The sequence below is a fragment of the Dama dama genome, chromosome 29 (genome assembly GCF_033118175.1).
Source record: "Dama dama isolate Ldn47 chromosome 29, ASM3311817v1, whole genome shotgun sequence".
NCBI lineage: Eukaryota > Metazoa > Chordata > Mammalia > Artiodactyla > Cervidae > Dama > Dama dama.
The window spans coordinates 46,852,418-46,872,647 of record NC_083709.1 but is presented as its reverse complement, the minus strand read 5'-3'; the positions used below and the strand labels follow the sequence as shown (position 1 = coordinate 46,872,647).

Genomic DNA, 20,230 nt, shown 5'->3' with positions numbered 1-20,230 from the left:
TTGGTTCACGTACTATTGAAGCCTCGCTGGGAGAATTTTGAGCATGACTTTGCTAGCCTGTGAGATGAGTACAATTGTACAGTAGCTTAGCATTGCCTTTCTTTGGGATTGGAATGAAAACTGACCTTTTCCAGTCCTGTGGCCACTTCTGAGTTTCCCAAATTTGCTGGCATATTGAGTGTAACACTTTAACAGCATCATCTTTTAGGATTTGAAATAGCTCAACTGGAATTCCATCACCTCCACTAGCTTTGTTCATAGTGATGCTTCTTAAGGCCCACTTGACTTCACATTCCAGGATATCTGACTCTTGGCGAGTGATCACATCATCATGGTTATCTGGGTCATGAAGATCTTTTGTGTATTCTTGCCACCTCTTCTTAATATCTTCTGCTTCTATTAGGTCAATACCATTTCTGTCCTTAATTGTGCCCATCATTGCATGAAATGTTCCCTTGGTAGCTCTGATTTTCTTAAAGAGATCTCTAGTCTTTCCCATTTTATAGTTTTCCTCTTTCTTGAGGAAGGCTTTCTTATCTCTCGGTGCTATTTTTTGGAACTCTGCATTCAGATGGTTATATCTGTCCTTTTCTCCTTTGCCTTTTGCTTCTCTTCTTTTCACAGCTATCTGTAAGACCCCCTCAGACAACCATTTTGCCTTTTTTTTCCTTGGGGATGATCTTGATCACTGCCTCCTGTGCAGTGTTACAAACCTCTATCCGTAGTTCTTCAGGCACTCCATCTGTCAGATCTAATCCCTTGAATCTATTTGTCACTTCCACTGTATAATTGTAAGGGATTTGATTTAGATCATACCTGAATGGCTTAGTGGTTTTTCTTACTTTCTTCAATTTAAGTCTGAATTTGGCCATGAGGCGTTCATGATCTGAGCTACAGTCAGCTCCAGGTCTTTTTTTGCTGACTGTATAGAGCTTCTCCATCTTTGGCTGCAAAGAATATAATCAGTCTGTTTTTGGTATTGGCTATCTCATGATGTCCATGTGTAGAGTTGTCTCTTGTGTTGTTGGAAGAGGGTGTTTGCTGTGACCAGTGTGTTCTCTTGGCAAAACTCTATTAGCCTTTGCCCTGCTTCATTCTGTACACCAAGGTCAAACTTGCCTGTTACTCCAGGTATCTCTTTGACTTCCTACTTTTGCATTCCAGCCCCCTATGATGAAAAGGACATCTTTTTTTTTTGGTGTTAGTTCTAGAAGGTCTTGTAGGTCATCATAGAACCGTTCAGCTTCACCTTCTTTGGGATTAGTGATTGGGGCACAGATTTGGATTACTATGAAATCTCAGTTGCCTCTTTACACCTAAATGTTAAATAGCCTGATGTAGCTTAGTGGCTGTCTGTTAGACCAAGCAAATGTAGAATGTTTACATCATTTCAGGAAGTACTGCTGATCCCTTCTGTTGATCGTTTGACAACACTGTACTGAATTTTTCAGGTTGTTTCCTTTTCTCAGGTTCTTGGAATGCCAGGTCTCCCTTTAGTTATCTGCTAACTCCCTCTCTTGTGGTCTTTGTTATGGGAGAGGGCTGCCCTTTTGGATTATGTAACTTTTGGCTATAAAGCTGCTTAAAATGTTGGGAGACTTGTGTTGTCCTGCCTCTTGAACAGACATAAGCGTCTACGTTTTCTTCTGGCTTCACTGGCTGATTTTTACAGATGGCAGCAGATCAGGAGTCCTTACATGATCATCAGTTTCCATTCTGATTCTCAGACTCATGTTGCCCTGAAACCCCTTTTTTTGTCTTTGTATAAGGATGTGAGACCCCCAACTCCCTAGTCACAGCTAGGTCCCATTCCAACCTTCTGTCCCTATATTTCCAACTGTTTTCATCTCATCACTTCCCACTCTTCACACCTGGGGTGCCTTAATTCAAACACTAACCGGTCTCACTTTTGGTTTTTTTCTTTTGGCTCCTGGAGATCATCCTTTCTGTCTTGCAAATTCAAACTTTGCAAATTCTGTCTTTGCTGTTCAAACTTGTAACAGCAAGTTTGGGGATTATTTTTATATTTTTCTCATTATGCAAATTATCACAATCTAAGTTTATGGTAGGTTACCAGCTAGATAATTTTCTGTATTCCTGCCACTTGAAAATTAGGTTAAACATCATTGCTATTTTATTGTACATCTCTGTATCTAGATTTTTTTAACATGTGTACAATGCTTGGAAAATATGTACATATGTGTGTATGTAGATATAGATACAGATATTACATATATTTACTTGGGATAATAGGAATACTATTTATAAGCTAAAACACTAGCAGCTTTTTGTGATAGTAAATATACATCTAAACCTTATTTTTATTCTTGCACATGGAATTACTTTCCTTTTGTAAGCTTTGATTTGAGTTTGTATTTTTTTCTTGGTTTGGTTTTAAATTTATCTCCTAGGTGTGTAAAGTATACTAATGAGATGTTTCTTATACATGTTCCTATTTTTATATACATAAAAGTTATTCATATACCTGAATTATGCTGGGAAATGCTAATGTGAGGATTCAAACACAGGCAGAGGGAAAAAGTTCTTATTCTTGTTAACCAAGCCTGTCTTCTGTAGGCTAATATCTGTATACCACCCCTTTGTAGCAGATATATTTACAACAAAAATTTATTAATACTGCAGATGTAAAGAACTGTAATTGTAAAGAAGGTCATACAGATCTGTTTGAATTCCTGATGGGAAATGCTGGTATGTTTCATTTAACTCTGCAGTAAAGAAACTTGGATTTTACTATGCAACGAAATTTTCTCCTTTAGTAATTATATATAGGTTTAGAAGAAGTATTATTAGTTAAAAGAAGATACAAGCATCTATAGTGCTGAAGCTGGAGTTTACCTACTTAATCCTAATATAAGGTTAAACTTCAATTTAATTTGAGTCCCTTTGATATTACTGAAAAAACATGAAGATCATGGTAAAATATTTTTTGTTTTGAAACACCTCATACTTTGTAGAGTACTTTGATATTACATTGAATTATTCAAGGGAAATATTATTCCAATCTTAGAGAAACTGATTTTCCCAAAGCCAAAGAGTTTTTAAGACCACACAGTTGTATCAATAGTTACTTAAGCTAATAGTGGCCAGAAATGGTTCTGGATTCTTACGAATCCTTGGGTACAGAGTTTGTTCTGATTAGATCAAGCCCAGACCAATGATCATACTGATTTTAAATAGCCCTAAATGAACTGAATTCATCTCATTGAAGCAGACATGCCTTTCTGCTTATTTCAAGTTGAATATAGAGGCTGTAAAAAGTATTAAGTATGAAGCAGTCATTTATTCTTAACTTTTCTGTGGTTTCTTAACAGACATTTGGAACAAAACAGGAGCTGTTAAGTTGGTCAGATGGTCTCCTGACAATAGTGTTGTGGTAGTGACCTGGGAATATGGAGGCCTTTCTTTATGGAGTGTATTTGGAGCCCAGCTGATTTGTACACTTGGAGGAGATTTTGCGTGAGTCAGTAAAGAAATTTTGGACAAAATAACTCCATTTTCTCTGAGACAATACACACACACGTGCGCGCATGCAAACTTTGTCATACAGCTACCAGTTTGCCTTATTTGACTTTTACCCCAAAACAGTTTATAAGGTTCAAAATTAATTTATTTAGAATGTATCAATTCTTCATACATCCATCCTCTTTCAGTTGATTGTTCCTTCAATAAAAATGCATTTATTTATCGAACCCCTGTTGTGTATGTGATAAATGTTTGATTCAAGGCTAAATCACACATGAATCTATGTTCAAAGAGCTTATTATCTAATAAGAGCTGTAAACTATTTATAGAAGTAGCCAGTAGAAAGTGAAAAATTACATTATCTCATTGAGTTAATATAGGTTCTCTGTGGGTTAACACTCTGCCCATTTCATGTACTACCCTGAACTTTAGTCCTGACATAATGAGCATACCTGCCCAAACTGCATGACCCTGTCAAGAAATTATTGAGTACCTGGAAGACTGTATCTTAGTGACATACCTAGGTATATTGACCAGGAGTCTCATATTTCACACAGTATTGTGTATTTCTCTTTCAAAGGAAGAAAATCATTTTTTAAAAAATTAAAGCTAAATGTTTTATGCAATTAGAAGATTCTTTCTGATTTTCTGTTCTGTTTCAGTTATAGGTCAGATGGTACCAAAAAAGATCCCCTTAAAATCAACTCCATGGTAAGTTCTATAAAATATTGACACGGCATAGAAAACTTGGTTTTTTTCTTCTTCCTGTTTTCCCTTCATACTGACCTAATAAAATTAAAAAGCTCTTCTAATCTCGTGAGACTCTTCTTACACAGTTCTTGCTTTAATGAAAGTGTTAACGTTTAACAGTCTGTCTTTAACAGACTATCTAATTTTCAGTGTTTGATTTTTATTTTGTTTTGATGTGTCCAGCAAGGCCTGTCATCTCTGTGAACACAGTGACTGTTCAGATCAGGCATTTGTTTTTCCAAAACATACCTGCGTTTTTTATGTTACTCAACACCCACTTCCCGTAGCCTCCTTTTAATGTGAAGTGCTCTTTGGGTCTTTTTCCTAGAGGACATGTACATTATATCAAAAGAATTGTATATCAAAAGAATTGCAGTCCTTGTTGTAATAGTATTTTTACAATCAATTTTCAACAGCTTCTGTAGAAAGCAGTGAGGTATAACTACCCTGTCTTTACATAAAATAATTTTCTTACTATAGCCCCCTGTGTACCACCTTTGTGATGTTCGTGGCTGTGAGGCTCAGGCTTATCACTGCCTTTCTCCCCTGCTCCACAGAGGAAGGCATTTTCTGATAGTGGGTTTCTCAAAGAATTTAAATCGCCGTGGTTGGCTTGAACAGGGGTTTCCAGCCTTTCATCACCAAGGATCCCATCTGATGACTCTCCACACCTTCAAACTTTTAAGTTTTCAAACACCGTTTCTGTGACTGCCCATCAGTGCTTCTGAATGGCATGCAACAAATGCAACAACTGGTGTTACCAGCCTCATTAAGCTGATATTTTAATCACAAACTAAGGATCTAAGCATTTTAGTTAATGTGTGCAACTGAAACTTTTCAAGGGAAAGCAGAACTTGTGAAATTTTGCAGCAATTCATGGACCTCTCCTCCCCTCAATAGTATTTTCTTGGCCTTACAGGATGGGAATTACTACTCTTCCCATGATTTTTTTTTTTTTTAAGTGATTTTCACAGTCATGAAATGTAGTTAGAGAATATTAAAATTGACTGGGCCTGGTTAATTTCTTTGAGCTCTCTCATTTTATAGAGGAAGAAACTTACACCCTGTAAAACCAAATAGTTTGGCCAAGATAGTACGACTAAATGGTAGGCAAGCTGCAGTGGAAACCCTAGTCTTACAGTCGCCAGTCCATTTTCTTTGTTCTGTACAAGATTGTATCTGTTGCAGTGCTTGTTTGTCAAGCTTCATCTGTGTAATGTGGATCTTGTCTCTGTGAGGAAGTTCTTTGTATTTGAGAGGCAGTTAAACTAATAGAGAAGTTACAGAGAGCAGTAGGCATTTCTTAGGATTTGTAGCTAGAATTAGTACATAGTGTTTTCACTATTCTAGGTGGAGAGCAGTGAGGGTTTCTACTGGCGATCTAAGATGTAGTAGATGTAGGTATATGATTCTTGTCTGTGTTGTTTGCCATGGTATCTCCAGCCTTCAGAAGTAATTAATAATGCTTATTGTTGGTTATTTGAGAATTTAAATATTTAAAACCAGGAAAAATAACTAATTTTCTATTGCTTTGATTTCCCCCCTCTTCTTTTTCTTCCCCCCTCTTTCCCTAAGAGCTGGGGTGCTGAAGGCTATCACCTCTGGGTAATCAGTGGATTTGGTTCTCAAAATACTGAAAATGAGTCTGACTCCAAGAGTATAGTTAAACAGCCTGGTATTCTACTGTTTCAGTTTATCAAGAGTGCACTCACTGTAAACCCTTGTATGGTAAGTTTATTTAATTAAAACTCTGTTTGGTTTTGTTTTTAATGGCTTTCATGTTAGAATATCAGACACAGATATGCCCTTATGACACAGATACATTGCATGTACTCCTAAAATTGGCATATGATCTTCTTTTGTATATTTTCTGTGATTATTAGGTTTCTTTTTAATTTATATTAAATAATACCCCCAAATTTTATTTCTGAGCAGGATTAGCTTTTGGAGGGGATAGGCTGCAGGATCTTAGTTCCCTGACCAGGGATCAGACCTGTGCCCTCTGCAGTAGATGCACTGAGTTGTAACCACTGGACCACCACGGACGTCCCATGCTTTTTTTTTTTTTTAAAGCAGGATCATAAGCAACTTGAGGAAAAGCAGTGTTTACAGATTTACTTGAATAACTTGAATAAAATTTAGTGTTAATAGCATTTCCCAAAGTGTGTTCCACCAGGCACAATTTGTGAGAAATATAAATAGCAATTACATAGAATAAGAAGAAGTTCTGTTGTCTTGTGTGAAATAAAGCAGTTAAACAAAGCTGTAGAGATTTTTTTAGCATAGGAATCTAGTCTTTAATACGCTAATGTGCGTCATAAAAGTCCAGGAGTTGGTATATAAAAAGCAATATTTCCCAAACTTACTTACCTATGAATTTTTAAGGAAGACCTGCAAGAAAATAAGCCTAGAATCCTGCTTTGGGAAACACTGCCCCAAATTATAACATAAATTCATGTTTATCAGTCTGAAATATGATATTAATATGCTATATGTAAGAACAGTATATGTTGCATGATAGAAATGCATATCTTAGTATCTGCCATCAGTGGGTTTTTAAATATATGGTGCGACCAGTTTCTAATTAAAATTTACAACACACTGAGAAAGAATGAAAATACTGTGGATCTCAGACCTTACTACTGTAGTTGAATAATAAAAAAAACACAAGGGTGGAGGATTTCTTCCTCTGCCCCCTCATCCAAAATAATAGTATAAAAACACCCTGAGTTTTATGTTAAGATGATGTTTGGACTACAATGGGAAGATGAGGGGTCAGGGTGCTGATCTGTCTAGTTTATAAAAAACAGTGAGTGAATAATCTGCCTACATTTGAAAACACTGGCCTTTCACAAAAGTAAAAACTTTTTGTCTAAATGTCTTCAGAGCCTGGCATATCCCTTGGTACTAAGCATGCATTCACCAAGCAGTTATTGAATTGTTCTGAACCAGGACCACAGATGTAGGCTACTCTTCCTCCTCCCCATGATTTAAAAGATCCTCCAGAATCCAGTTATGCCTGTGTCTAATCCACTCCTTGCTGTGTGGGCACATGAGTGAGCATATACACAAAGTGTCTGACCAGACACGTTTTCTTATCACCATTCATGAGATACTTTATATAAAACTGCTTTGTAAACTGTAGACATTGAGTAGTTTTATTCAGTTTTCAGATGGAAAATCTCTCATAGCATTGCCATTTTGAAGTAGTTGTGAAAGATACTGCTATAGCAGTTGTAACCCTGGGCGTGTTTTGGAATCTATATGATAAACTTTAATAAAGATTTTTTTACACTGGGAAGAAATCATTAAAATGTTGCCTGTTAGTCTTAAATGTAACAGTGTGAGCAATTTTTATGTAGTCTTGTCCTCTGTGAGGAAAATCAATGCTGAAATGTATGGTATATTTCCAGCAATAAAACTAAATTGACATTTTACTTTCCACCACCTTATATTGACTTGTTTTTATTTGCTTTCCTTCCCTCTGCTTCCTTTTCCCTCATCTAGAGTAACCAAGAGCAAGTGTTGCTTCAGGGGGAGGATCGATTGTACTTGAACTGTGGAGAGGCCTCACAGAGCCAGAATCCCAGGAGTTCTTCAGCTCACTCTGATCACAAAACCCGTCGGGAAAAGAGCCCCTTTGCAGATAGCAGTTTAGAGTCTCAGAGTTTAAGCACTTTACTTGGTCATCGGCATTGGCATGTAGTACAGGTAAGTCTTCAGATGCTGTTGACTAGTGACTTAGTCCTTGCTAAGGTAGCACCTGAAACAGATGTTTAAGTAATTCATTTGCTGCTTTGGAGAACTGAGGAGCTTTCTAACCTTTTTTGACTGTGACTCTCTTCTGCTTTTCTGTGCTCTTGTCCTCTTGTCTTCTCCTTTCTTTCCCCCTGATGTAGTCTGTATTCCCACCTGGTTTAAGTCCATTAGTAAGTGAATAGTTTGAAAAACTACAAGTGTATGCTTTGCCCTTTTACTGTGCAGGACTGTTTATTTTACTCCCAGCCTTCTTTTGGTACAAATTTGGCTCTAGATTTGCAGAGGGAGAAGTGTGGTAATTTCATGAAAAGTGACAGTCAGTCAGTCCCCTGTCCAGATGACCCTGTAGTCCTGATGGGTGCACACTGAGGTTAACTGCCTGACTCTGGACCCAAGTTGAAGACTTGTGATTAGTCTAGAGTGTTACTGTTAATAATTTTATTGTTACTTGGTCTTACTCCAGATTATTTATTCATTCTGATATAACTTTCAAATTAGTGGTTTCTTTTAATAATTCTGATAAATTGACATTTAATATAGAAATTAATACTGAGTTTTGAAAACAAAATTAATTTGGACAAATTAGAAAATTGAAGTTTCTTGAAAGAAACTTTCATACATATTTCAGAGTCCTGAGTGTTTTCTTCCCAGTTTTGTCACCAAAGTGTCTTAGGTACATCAGAGTCTACTCTTGAGTTAGTTTCTTTTAGTCATTGTCTATTTCCACAATTCTTTGTCTTCTACATTCTATACTTTTACCTTACTAGCTTACTTCACCTCCCATGTTATTTTCAATTGACTTTGAGTGGAGATAATGAGAGATAGAAGAATGGTCACTGTGTGAAAAATTAAAGGAAGAATATCTCCTACATTGACATGTGGTATACACTAAAAGAAAATGTATTTAACTTACATTGATAAATTCATAAAATCAAACAATGTGCATACCATTTTATAATTAGTAAGTTATTAAATAAAACTGCGTCAGCTACTTCCTTGACTAAAATTTTCCACTGCTCCCTTCTCTCCTATAGCCATTTCTCTGCTATTTTCATTCCCCCATACTTTGAACTATTCATTCTACACTGACCTAGCATGAATGCCAGTTCTGCCTAGCCAGGTCTGTGTTGCCAGAGAGCCAAGTAGAGCAGAGGATCGAAGAAGGTAGGTCTGGAACTCAAAAATCCATCAGGCAATAACAAAAATGGAACTTCCTTCCAGCTCAAAAATTCAGTGATTCTGTGATTCATAGCCATTTATGAAGTATCCTGTGTTAGAAGCATATAATACTGCTTTTACAACTTCAGACAAATAGGTACTAGCAAGATTCTTCTGTCATTCTGTTCTTTAGATATCTAAAATATTCAGAAAGATAAACTTAACTCTAGCTTTACCAATGGTTTCCATTTCCTTAAAACTAATAAAAATAATGCTAGAGTTGTTGTATTCCCCCCAAATTAAGTTATAATGGACTCATAGAATTTTTAGAGCTGGAAGGACCTTAGCAATCATGTAGTCCAACTAGATTTTATACATGAGGAAATTGAAGCTCAGGGAAGTTAGGTGACTTGCCCAAGGTCACACAGCAGAATAGTGGTAGACTTGATCCTTATCATGATATAAATTAAGGGAATAATAGAACCTATTTTAAAACCTAGGTACTAAATGTTGAAGCATATAATATACTCCTGACTTAGATCTAGTAATAAAACCTAGCATGTGCCTACTTGGCATTGTTTTTACTTTGAGTTGCCCTATGCTATATTTGCTGGTAATCCAGCCACAAGAGTCAATGCAGTGTTTTGGTGGTGTGTGTTTGGTAGTGTGGTTTACAGTGTCCATATGATGCTAATGCTTTACCTTCCAGACATTTTAGCCTTTAGTAAGTATTCCCTGAAGAAACACAGGTGCCTGTCTAATTCCGCCTTCAGCACATTCTCTTGTCCAGGAGAGTGCCTGCATCCTCCATCAAAGTAGCTTTGTTTGTGTGATTAATATTTTGTATGCTTCTTGTACAGCTTAGAGTTCATCACATGAGCTCAACTAATTCTGCTGCTCTGTCTGTTCCCCATCTAGACTCCTAGGTTTTTTGTTTGTTTGTTTAAGCTTTCTACCTTATAGTCATTAGTTTCGTGGTCAGAAGATTGTTTGTTAATTATGTTTCCTCCTTTAACAAAAATAACACAAATGCATACTTGTCAGAAGCAGGGTAATGTATCAGGCACTTTGTTAGGGAGGTCAGCAAAGGCTATTATAATTTATAAATTGCCATGTAATTTACAAATTTATAAATTTTATATTGTAAAGGCTATTTAGTTTATAAATGATTTGCTCTCATTCCTACAATGTGAATCAAGTGTTCCAGTTATTTGGCACAGATCAGATCTCCTAGGATGATGGTTTTCACAGTCTCACCAGATACAGACAGAAGTAAATCTGAGGAGGAGACAGGGTTTTAGCAGAATGACTTTAAAGGAAAAAAGGTGCATTTAGGTTCTATGAGAGATGGAAAAATCCTAAGTTGTTAAGAGTAGAGATTCTGTAGCTTAGCACTGGATTTCCCAGTGGTGTGACATGACTTTTGTGCCCTGAGTATGCAGTCCTGACCTGAATTTCTTCGTCATTCATTAGCCACCTCTTTTCTTAGTTTTGCCATTTTCTGTTCTCAGTGTTAGGGGTGGAACTCAAAGTTCAGGTAATATGTAGATCTCCTGGGGAAAATTTTTTGTTCTTATTTCATAGCATCTTCAAGACATAAAACTGTATAAATAAAGCTTCAATGTTAAGTTTTGAAAGCAAACCATTTGTCATTTGTGGCATCTCATACACTTTTGGAGGATAGAAGAATAAATTGTTTTCTCTTAGATATTCATCAGAGTCTGATCAAATGATAAGATTTAACCTTGGTTCCTATGATTAGAAACTCTTCATGTTGGAATCCACTTTGGCAGTGAGATCTCACTTCCCACTTTACCCACTCACACGTTTCATAAATACTATGAAATACCAAGGTTTGGGGGAAGTGGGGCATTTTGCTTGTTTGTTTGTTTTTTCAGTGTCTTGAGTGCTAGCTCAGTTGTACTCCAGGAACATCCTTCATCAAGTGACTATTTTTATTTTCTTCATTCAAAAAAAGAATTTCACTTATAGCTGCAAAACTACTTTCAAGTTTTACTTTGCCACCTGATCATTACCTCAGATTATCATTATTCTGAACTAATTTCACCCATCATAATGAATTTTACTAGTTGGCCTGAATGGTAGAGCATATCTGTTAAGAAACAAGTTAGGCATTCTTCAAGTATATCTATCACTTAATTCTGTAAGGTAGGCGTCCACACATCAGCAGTTCTGGGGTTAAGAACTTCCTAATGTACTAAAAGCTATTAATTTATTTAGATTTTAGGTTGACTAACTGAATAGTAAGTGAAGTCTAACAAAAATAGTTTTATGAATAAATTTTATCAAGATTAATACAGATGTTTTCAGAGTTTTTTGGGGTTTTTTTTGCTTGACTTTGGTTTCGTCTTCACGTTACACAAAGAAGCTTATTGGCTTTGATTGCATTCACTTGGCTTTTTCATTTGGCTTTCCTTTTTTAAATATGTAATAATTTTTATTTGAGTAAAAGGCAAATAAATAAATTGAAGGTTCTATAGTTATTCTGGAACAGAAGACTTTTCCTTTGTTCTGTTGTTCTGTTAATTTTCACCCTTCATTCACCATGTGCTCATGAAACTATTTAATCAGCAGACTAAGAGAAAGGTCACAGTCTCAATAAAGCTAGACTTGACTTAATCTGCATTAATATCTCACAGAGGATTTTCTAAGTTTAAAATTCTCATTAGAGTAATAAAATGACACCATGTACAAAACTGAGACAGACAGCATGGAAAGATAATCTGTTGTTGATGCTGCAGATGTAGAGTTCATATCTGTAATATATTAAAAGTACTTGTAGGTGAATAAATAGCCGTGACTTATACACACTCTTCACATGTACATGGCTGTTTAGAGACAGAATAAAAACTAACCAGTTGTTTCCCTTGAGCAGTGATGTAAGAGAAGAATTTTAGTTTGTACTTTGTGTACTATTTTGTTTAAAATTTATAAGCATGCATTGATTTTTTAATCAGAAAAATAGAAAAATAAGAAAGAGTGTTCTATTTAAAAAAAAAAAACTCTTGCTGAGGCTCTGATTTTATTAGATAAGATTTTAGGGATGGTTCATATCAGCAAAACCAGACTGTTCATCTACACAATTCTTGGCTACCATTGTAGATGCTTCTCTAAATATCTTTTGTCATTCTGTTATTTATTGAGTGTTCAATATTTAAAACAAACAAACAAAAACAGTATAGAGAAAGAAGAGGAAAGCCTGATGTCTAGAAACATATAATGAAATGGATGAGACAGGAGATATGCAATATTGGCTGCTAGTAATACTCATTATTTGGGAGCACTTTAAACATTACAGGAAAATTAATCTCATATTATGATGCTAATGCTTTACATTTAAATATAGTAAACATTTCAAAAGTCTTACAAACTGATGTGTTATTTCCTAGATTTCCAGCACCTATCTAGAGAGCAATTGGCCTATACGGGTGAGTTATTTGTTACTTTGTTGGTGTTAACTTTCATTGGATGGCATGTGCTGCAAGAGGTATTCTGGAGATTGAGCCTTTCAGTGGGTGCATTGATAGAAGTTTCAGTGCTTGATTCCTTATACATTGTTAGTATAAATCTATAATTTTGTTAAATATAATATAAATATGATTTTTGAATTTAGCATTTTACATTTAATTCACTTAGCAAATGTTTATTAATAGTCTGCTGTCCTGACATAATCCTTAGCTCTTTATGTCTAAATAAAAAATTCAAGGAAGAGATTTTAATTTTTTTTAATTCAGTTTTCAGCTATTGATAAACTTGGCCAGAATATTGCTGTTGTTGGCAAGTTTGGTTTTGCACATTACTCTTTACTCACCAAAAAATGGAAGCTTTTTGGAAACATTACCCAGGTTAGTCTTTTTGAAATTAAAAACCTATTTCTCAAAGTGTGGGAGAACTACAATATGAATTAAGTATAGAGTAAACCACTGTTTACTTACTAAAAAGTAAAACCAAGACATTACAAAATGACTGAACTGTGTCCAAGGGTCAGTTCTGATAAGGTACTTGGTATTTGATAATGGATTTTGTATTGAGATAGTTGTTATTCAGTTGCTAAGTTGTGTCCAACTCTTTGCAACCACTTGGACTGCAGCATGCCAGTCCCCGCTGTCCTTTACCATCACCTGGAGTTCACCCAAGTTCATGTCCGTTGAGATAGATAGTTTGTTTTTAATTCTTGTTAAGATTAGATGCTAATCCTGTAATTGAAAATTTACTCTTCCATTTCAGGTAGAGTTCACCAGATATGATTGGAATAAATCTCCACAAATTTGAAGTCGTTCCCTGCTTGTCTGTGTACAATATAAACATCTGGGTAGCATACAAATGTGCATTTGGATTTTGCAAGAATCAAATAGAAGGAAAAGAAAAGGAAGTTGACATTTACTCAGTGCCTACTATGTACCAGGCACTTTTCATATATCTCACTGATCTTAATAACAACCCAGTGAGGGCACTGCTATTACCATTTTATGTAGGATTCAGAGTCAGGCAGCTGGTAAATGATAAAGCCAGAATGTAGACCAAGATGTACTGAATGTGGGATGCTACATGGTTCCCACTGACTTTCAATAATGTATTTTCTGTCTTACAGAAATACACATTTTTTTCAAAATAGGATCTGAATCTTTATTAATAAAGGCCCTCGAGTAAACACTTTATGTTGTGGGGAGGGAGGAATAGAGAGTAGAGCAGAAATAATTAGAGCTTTCATTGTCTGATTAGGAATATTTTACAAATGTATTACTGGCAGGAATAAATGTGTGTGTATATATATATATGTATTTTTTTTTTTTTTTTTTTTTAAGGAGCAGAATATGATTGTGACAGGTGGCTTAGCCTGGTGGAATGATTTTATTGTCCTTGCATGTTATAACATAAGTGATCGTCAAGAAGAGGTATGTTTTTGTTCTCTCAGAAATAATAGATTTTATATTTTAAAAATATTAAGCATTATTTAAGGGCTTTCCAGGTGGCTCAGACAGTAAATAATCTGCCTGCCAAAGATCCCCTGGAAAAGGAAATGATAACCCACTCCACTGTTCTTGCCTGGAAATCGCATAGACAGAGGCAGGCTACAGTCCATGGGGTCACAAAGAGATGCAACTGAGTGACTAACACTTTTCACTTTCACAAGCATTGTTTTTTTTTTTTTTTTTTTCTTTTTTTTCCATTTATTTTTATTAGTTGGAGGCTAATTACTTTACAGTATTGTAGTGGTTTTTGCCATACATTGACATGAATCGGCCATGGATTTACATATATACCCCATCCTGATCCCCCCTCCCGCCTCCCTCCCCACCCCATCCCTCTGGGTCTTCCCAGTGCACCAGCCCTGAGCACTTGTCTCATGCATCCAACCTGGCCTGGTGATCTGTTTCACCCTTGATAGTATACTTGTTTCAATGCTGTTCTCTCAAAACATCCCACCCTCGTCTTCTCCCACAGAGTCCAAAAGTCTGTTCTGTATATCTGTGTCTCTTTTTCTGTTTTGCATGTAGGGTTATCGTTACCATCTTTCTAAATTCCATGTATATGTATTGGTCTTTATCTTTCTGGCTTACTTCACTCTGTATAATGGGCTCCAGTTGCATCCGTCTCATTAGAACTGATTCAAATGATTTCTTTTTAATGGCTGAGTAATATTCCATGGTGTATATGTACCACAGCTTCCTTATCCATTCATCTGCTGATGGGCATCTAGGTTGCTTCCATGTCCTGGCTATTATAAACAGTGCTGCGATGAACATTGGGGTCCACGTGTCTCTTTCAGATCTGGTTTCCTCGGTGTGTATGCCCAGAAGTGGGATTGCTGGGTCGTATGGCAGTTCTATTTCCAGTTTTTTAAGAAATCTCCACACTGTTCTCCATAGCGGCTGTACTAGTGTGCATTCCCACCAACAGTGTAAGAGGGTTCCCTTTTCTCCACACCCTCTCCAGCATTTATTGCTTGTAGACTTTTGGATAGCAGCCATTCTGACTGGCGTGTAATGGTAGCTCATTGTGGTTTTGATTTGCATTTCTCTGGTAATGAGCGATGTTGAGCATCTTTTCATGTGTTTGTTAGCCATCTGTATGTCTTCTTTGGAGAAATGTCTGTTTAGTTCTTTGGCCCATTTTTTGATTGGGTCATTTATTTTTCTGGAATTGAGCTGCAGGAATTGCTTGTATATTTTTGAGATTAATCCTTTGTCTGTTTCTTCATTTGCTATTATTTTCTCCCAATCTGAGGGCTGTCTTTTCACCTTGCTTATAGTTCCTTTGTTGTGCAAAAGCTTTTAAGTTTAATTAGGTCCCATCTGTTTATTTTTGCTTTTATGTCCAATATTCTGGGAGGTGGGTCATAGAGGATCCTGCTGTGATTCATGTTGGAGAGTGTTTTGCCTATGTTCTCCTCTAGGAGTTTTACAGTTTCTGATCTTACATTTAGATCTTTAATCCGTTTTGAGTTTATTTTTGTGTATGGTGTTAGAAGGTGTTCTAGTTTCATTCTTTTACAAGTGGTTGACCAGTTTTCCCAGCACCACTTGTTAAGAGGTTGTCTTTTCTCCATTGTATATCCTTGCCTCCTTTGTCGAAGATAAGGTGTCCATAGGTACGTGGATTTATCTCTGGGCTTTCTATTTTGTTCCTTTGATCTATATTTCTGTCTTTGTGCCAGTACCATACTATCTTGATGACTGGCTTTGTAGGAGAGCCTGAAGTCAGGCAGGTTGATTCCTCCAGTTCCATTCTTCTTTCTCAAGATTACTTTGGCTATTTGAGGTTTTTTGTATTTCCATACAAATTGTGAAATTATTTGTTCTAGTTCTGTGAAGAATACTGTTGGTAGCTTGATAGGGATTGCATTGAATCTATAGATTGCTTTGGGTAATATAGTCATTTTGACAATATTGATTTTTCCAATCCATGAACACGGTATATTTCTCCATCTGTTTGTGTCCTTTTTGATTTCTTTCATCAGTGTTTTATAGTTTTCTATGTATAGGTCTTTTGTTTCTTTAGGTAGATATATTCCTAAGTATTTTATTCTTTTTGTTGCAATGGTGAATGGTATTGTTTCCTTAATTTCTTTCTTTCTGTTTTCTCATTGTTAGTGTATAGGAATGCAAGGGATTTCTGTGTGTTAATTTTATATCCTGCAACTTTACTATATTCATTGATTAGCTTTTATATTCATTGATTAGCTTTTTAGTAATTTTCTGGTAGAGTCTTTAGGGTTTTCTATGTAGAGGATCATGTCATCTGCAAACAGTGAGAGTTTCACGTCTTCTTTTCCTATCTGGATTCCTTTTATTTCTTTTTCTGCTCTGATTGCTGTGCCCAAAACTTCCAAAACTATGTTGAATAGTAGTGGTGAGAGTGGGCACCCTTGTCTTGTTCCTGACTATAGGGGAAATGCTTTCAATTTTTCACCATTGAGGGTAATGCTTGCTGTGGGTTTGTCATGTATAGCTTTCATTATGTTGAGTTATGTTCCTTCTATTCCTGCTTTCTGGAGAGTTTTAATCATAAATGGATGTTGAATTTTGTCAAAGGCTTTTTCTGCATCTATTGAGAAAATCATGGTTTTTATCTTTCAATTTGTTAGTGTGGTGTATTACATTAATTGATTTGCAGATATTAAAGAATCCTTGCATTCCTGGGATAAAGCCCACTTGGTCATGGTGTATGATTTTTTTAATATGTTGTTGGATTCTGTTTGCTAGAATTTTGTTGAGGATTTTTGCATCTGTGTTCATCAGTGATAATGGCTTGTAGTTTTCTTTTTTTGTGGCATCTTTGTCTGGTTTTGGAATTAGGGTGATGGTGGCCTCATAGAATGAGTTTGGAAGTTAACCTTCTGCAGTTTTCTGGAAGAGTTTGAGTAAGATAGGTGTTAGCTCTTCTCTAAATTTTTGGTAGAATTCAGCTGTGACGCCATCTGGTCCTGGGCTTTTGTTTGCTGGAAGAGTTCTTATTACAGTTTCGATTTCCTTGCTTGTGATGGGTCTGTTAAGATCTTCTGTTTCTTCCTGGTTCAGTTTTGGAAAGTTATACTTTTCTAAGAATGTGTCCATTTCTTCCAAGTTGTCCATTTTATTGGCATAGAGCTGCTGGTAGTAGTCTCTTATGATCCTTTGTATTTCAGTGTTGTCTATTGTGATCTCTCCATTTTCATTTCTAATTTTGTAATTTGGTCCTTCTCCCTTTGTTTCTTAACGAGTCTTGCTAATGGTTTGTCAATTTTGCTTATTTTTTCAAAAAACCAGCTTTTAGCTTTGTTGATTTTTGCTATGGTCTCTTTAGTTTCTTTTGCATTTGTTTCTGCCCTAATTTTTAAGATTTCTGTCCTTCTACAAACCCTGGGGTTCTTCATTTCTTCCTTCTTTAGTTGCTTTAGGTATAGAGTTAGGTTATTTATTTGACTTTTTTCTTGTTTCTTGAGGTAAGCCTGTAATGCTCTGAACCTTCCCTTTAGCACTGCTTTTACAGTGACTCATAGATTTTGGGTTGTTGTGTTTTCATTTTCATTTGTTTCTATGCATATTTTGATTTCTTCTGTGATTAGTTGGATATTCAGAAGCGTGTTATTTAGCTTCCATATGTTTGAATTTTTAATATTTTTTTTCCTGTAATTGAGATCTAATCTTACTGCACTGTGGTCAGAAAAGATGATTCAATTTTTTTGAATTTCCCAAGGCTAGATTTATGGCCCAGGATGTGATCTATTCTGTCGAAGGTTCCGTATGCACTTAAGAAAAAGGTGAAATTCATTGTTTTGGGGTGAAATGTCCTATAGATATCAATTAGGTCTAGCTGGTCCATTGTGTCATTTAAAGTTTGTGTTTGTGTTTCCTTGTTAATTTTCTGTTTAGTTGATCTATCCATAGTTGTGAGTGGGGTATTAAAGTCTCCCACTATTATTATGTTACTGTTAATTTCCCCTTTCATACTTGTTAGCATTTGCCTTACATATTGCAGTGCTCCTATGTTGGGTGCATATATATTTATAATTGTTACATCTTCTTCTTGGATTGATCCTTTGATCATTATGTAGTGTCCTTCTTTGTCTCTTTTCACAGCCTTTATTTGAAAGTCTATTTTATCTGATATGAGTATTGCAACTCCTGCTTTCTTTTGGTCTCCGTTTGCATGAAATATTTTTTTCCAGCCCTTCACTTTCAGTGTGAATGTGTCCCTTGTTTTGAGGTGGGTCTCTTGTAGACAGCATATATAGGGGTCTTGTTTTTGTATCCATTCAGCCAGTCTTTGTCTTTTGGTTGGGGCATTCAGCCCATTTATGTTTAAGGTAATTATTGATAGGTATGGTCCCGTTGCCATTTACTTTGTTGTTTGGGGTTCGCGTTTTACAACCTTTCTATATTTCCTGTCTAGAGAAGATCCTTTAGCATTTGTTGAAGAGCTGGCTTGGTGGTGCTGAATTCTCTCAGCTTTTGCTTGTCTGTAAAGCTTTTGAATTCTCCTTCATATCGGAATGAGATCCTTGCTGGGTACAGTAATCTAGGTTGTAGGTTATTCTCTTTCATTACTTTAAGTATGTCCTGCCATTCCCTTCTGGCCTGAAGGGTTTCTATTGATAGATCAGCTGTTATCCTTATGGGAATCCCTTTGTGTGTTATTTGTTGTTTCTCCCTTGCTGCTTTTAATATTTGTTCTTTGTGTTTGATCTTTGTTAACTTGACTAATATGTGTCTTGGGGTGTTTCGCCTTAGGTTTATCCTGTTTGGGACTCTCTGGGTTTCTTAGACCTGTGTGACTATTTCCTTCCCCATTTTAGGGAAGTTTTCAGCTGTTACCTCCTTGAGTATTTTCTCATGGCCTTTCTTTTTGTCTTCTTCTTCTGGGACTCCTATGATTCGAATGTTGGGGTGTATCACATTGTCCCAGAGGTCCCTGAGGTTGTCCTCATTTCTTTTGATTATCATTATTCTAAATTCTTTTTCAGGTAGATTCCCTATCTCCTCCTCTTTTGTTTGACTTGGTAGGCATTTTTCATGTTCCTTTACCCGCTGAGTATTTCTCTGCCTTTTCATCTTGTTTAGATTGCTGTGTCTGGAGTGGCCTTTCTGTATTCTGGTGGTCTGTGGTTCCTTTTTATTGTGGAGGTTTCTCCCAGTGGGTGGGGTTGGATGATTGGCTTGTCAAGGTTTCCTGGTTAGGGAAGCTTGCATTGGTGTTCAGGTGCGTGGAACTGGATTTCTTCTCTCTGGAGTGCAATGGAGTGTCCAGTAGTGAGTTTTGAGATGGGTCTATGTGTTAGGTGTGATTTGGGGCAGCCTGTATGTTGACACTCATGGCTATGTTCCTGCGTTGCTGGAGAATTTGCGTGGTATGTGTTGCTCTGGAACTTATTGGCTCATGGGTGGTGGTTGGTTTCAGTGTAGTATGGAGGCTTTTGGATGATCTCTTATTACTTAATGTTCCCTTCTGGTGTTCTCAGGTTTTGGGCTTAAGTCTCCTGCCTCTGGATTTCAGTCTTATTCTTCCAGTAGCCTCAAGACTTCTCCAACTATACAGCACTGATAATAAAACTTCTAGGTTAATGGTGAAAAGATTCTGCACCGTGAGGGACACCCAGAGAGGTTCACAGAGTTACATGAAGAAGAGGAGAGGGAGGAGGGAGATAGAGATGAGCAGGTGGTGAAAAAGGGGGACTCAAGAGGAGAGAGACAGGTCTACACAGTTCTCTGTTCCCTAAGTGTTCTCCGAAGCCCAGACACCCACAGGGATTCACAGAATTGGATTGGGAAGAGAAGGGGAAGGGAGAAAATAGAAGTGATCTGAGGGAGAAAACGGAGAGTCAAAAGTGGGAGAGAGTAATCAACACACTCCTGAATAAAAATGGGTACTGAACATTGGATTCTTAAATGTCCAAAATTGATATCAAATACTGAAAAACAAAGATTAAAAATATAGAGTAGAGGTTAGACTCTTAAAAATACAATATTAAAAACAAAAACACAAAAAATTTAAGAAATATATATGAAGTTTGGTTTAAAAATAGGGCCTTTTTTTTTTTTTTTGGCAAGGTTATAGTGAAATGAAAATGAACATGTAT

At 36.4% G+C, this 20,230-nt stretch overlaps 1 protein-coding gene across 3 annotated transcripts in view; it reads left to right on the top strand.

The window, feature by feature from the left end:
- Nucleotides 1–20,230, top strand: part of RIC1 (RIC1 homolog, RAB6A GEF complex partner 1) — a 144,260-nt gene that overhangs the window by 99,161 nt on the left and 24,869 nt on the right. For all 3 annotated transcript variants that reach the window (XM_061132712.1, XM_061132711.1, XM_061132713.1), the window contains 7 exons: nucleotides 3,333–3,477; nucleotides 4,146–4,194; nucleotides 5,809–5,961; nucleotides 7,741–7,944; nucleotides 12,561–12,599; nucleotides 12,906–13,016; nucleotides 13,977–14,066. In XM_061132712.1, coding sequence (XP_060988695.1) covers nucleotides 3,333–3,477; nucleotides 4,146–4,194; nucleotides 5,809–5,961; nucleotides 7,741–7,944; nucleotides 12,561–12,599; nucleotides 12,906–13,016; nucleotides 13,977–14,066 — 791 coding nt within the window. The remainder of the gene's footprint in view (nucleotides 1–3,332; nucleotides 3,478–4,145; nucleotides 4,195–5,808; nucleotides 5,962–7,740; nucleotides 7,945–12,560; nucleotides 12,600–12,905; nucleotides 13,017–13,976; nucleotides 14,067–20,230) is intronic.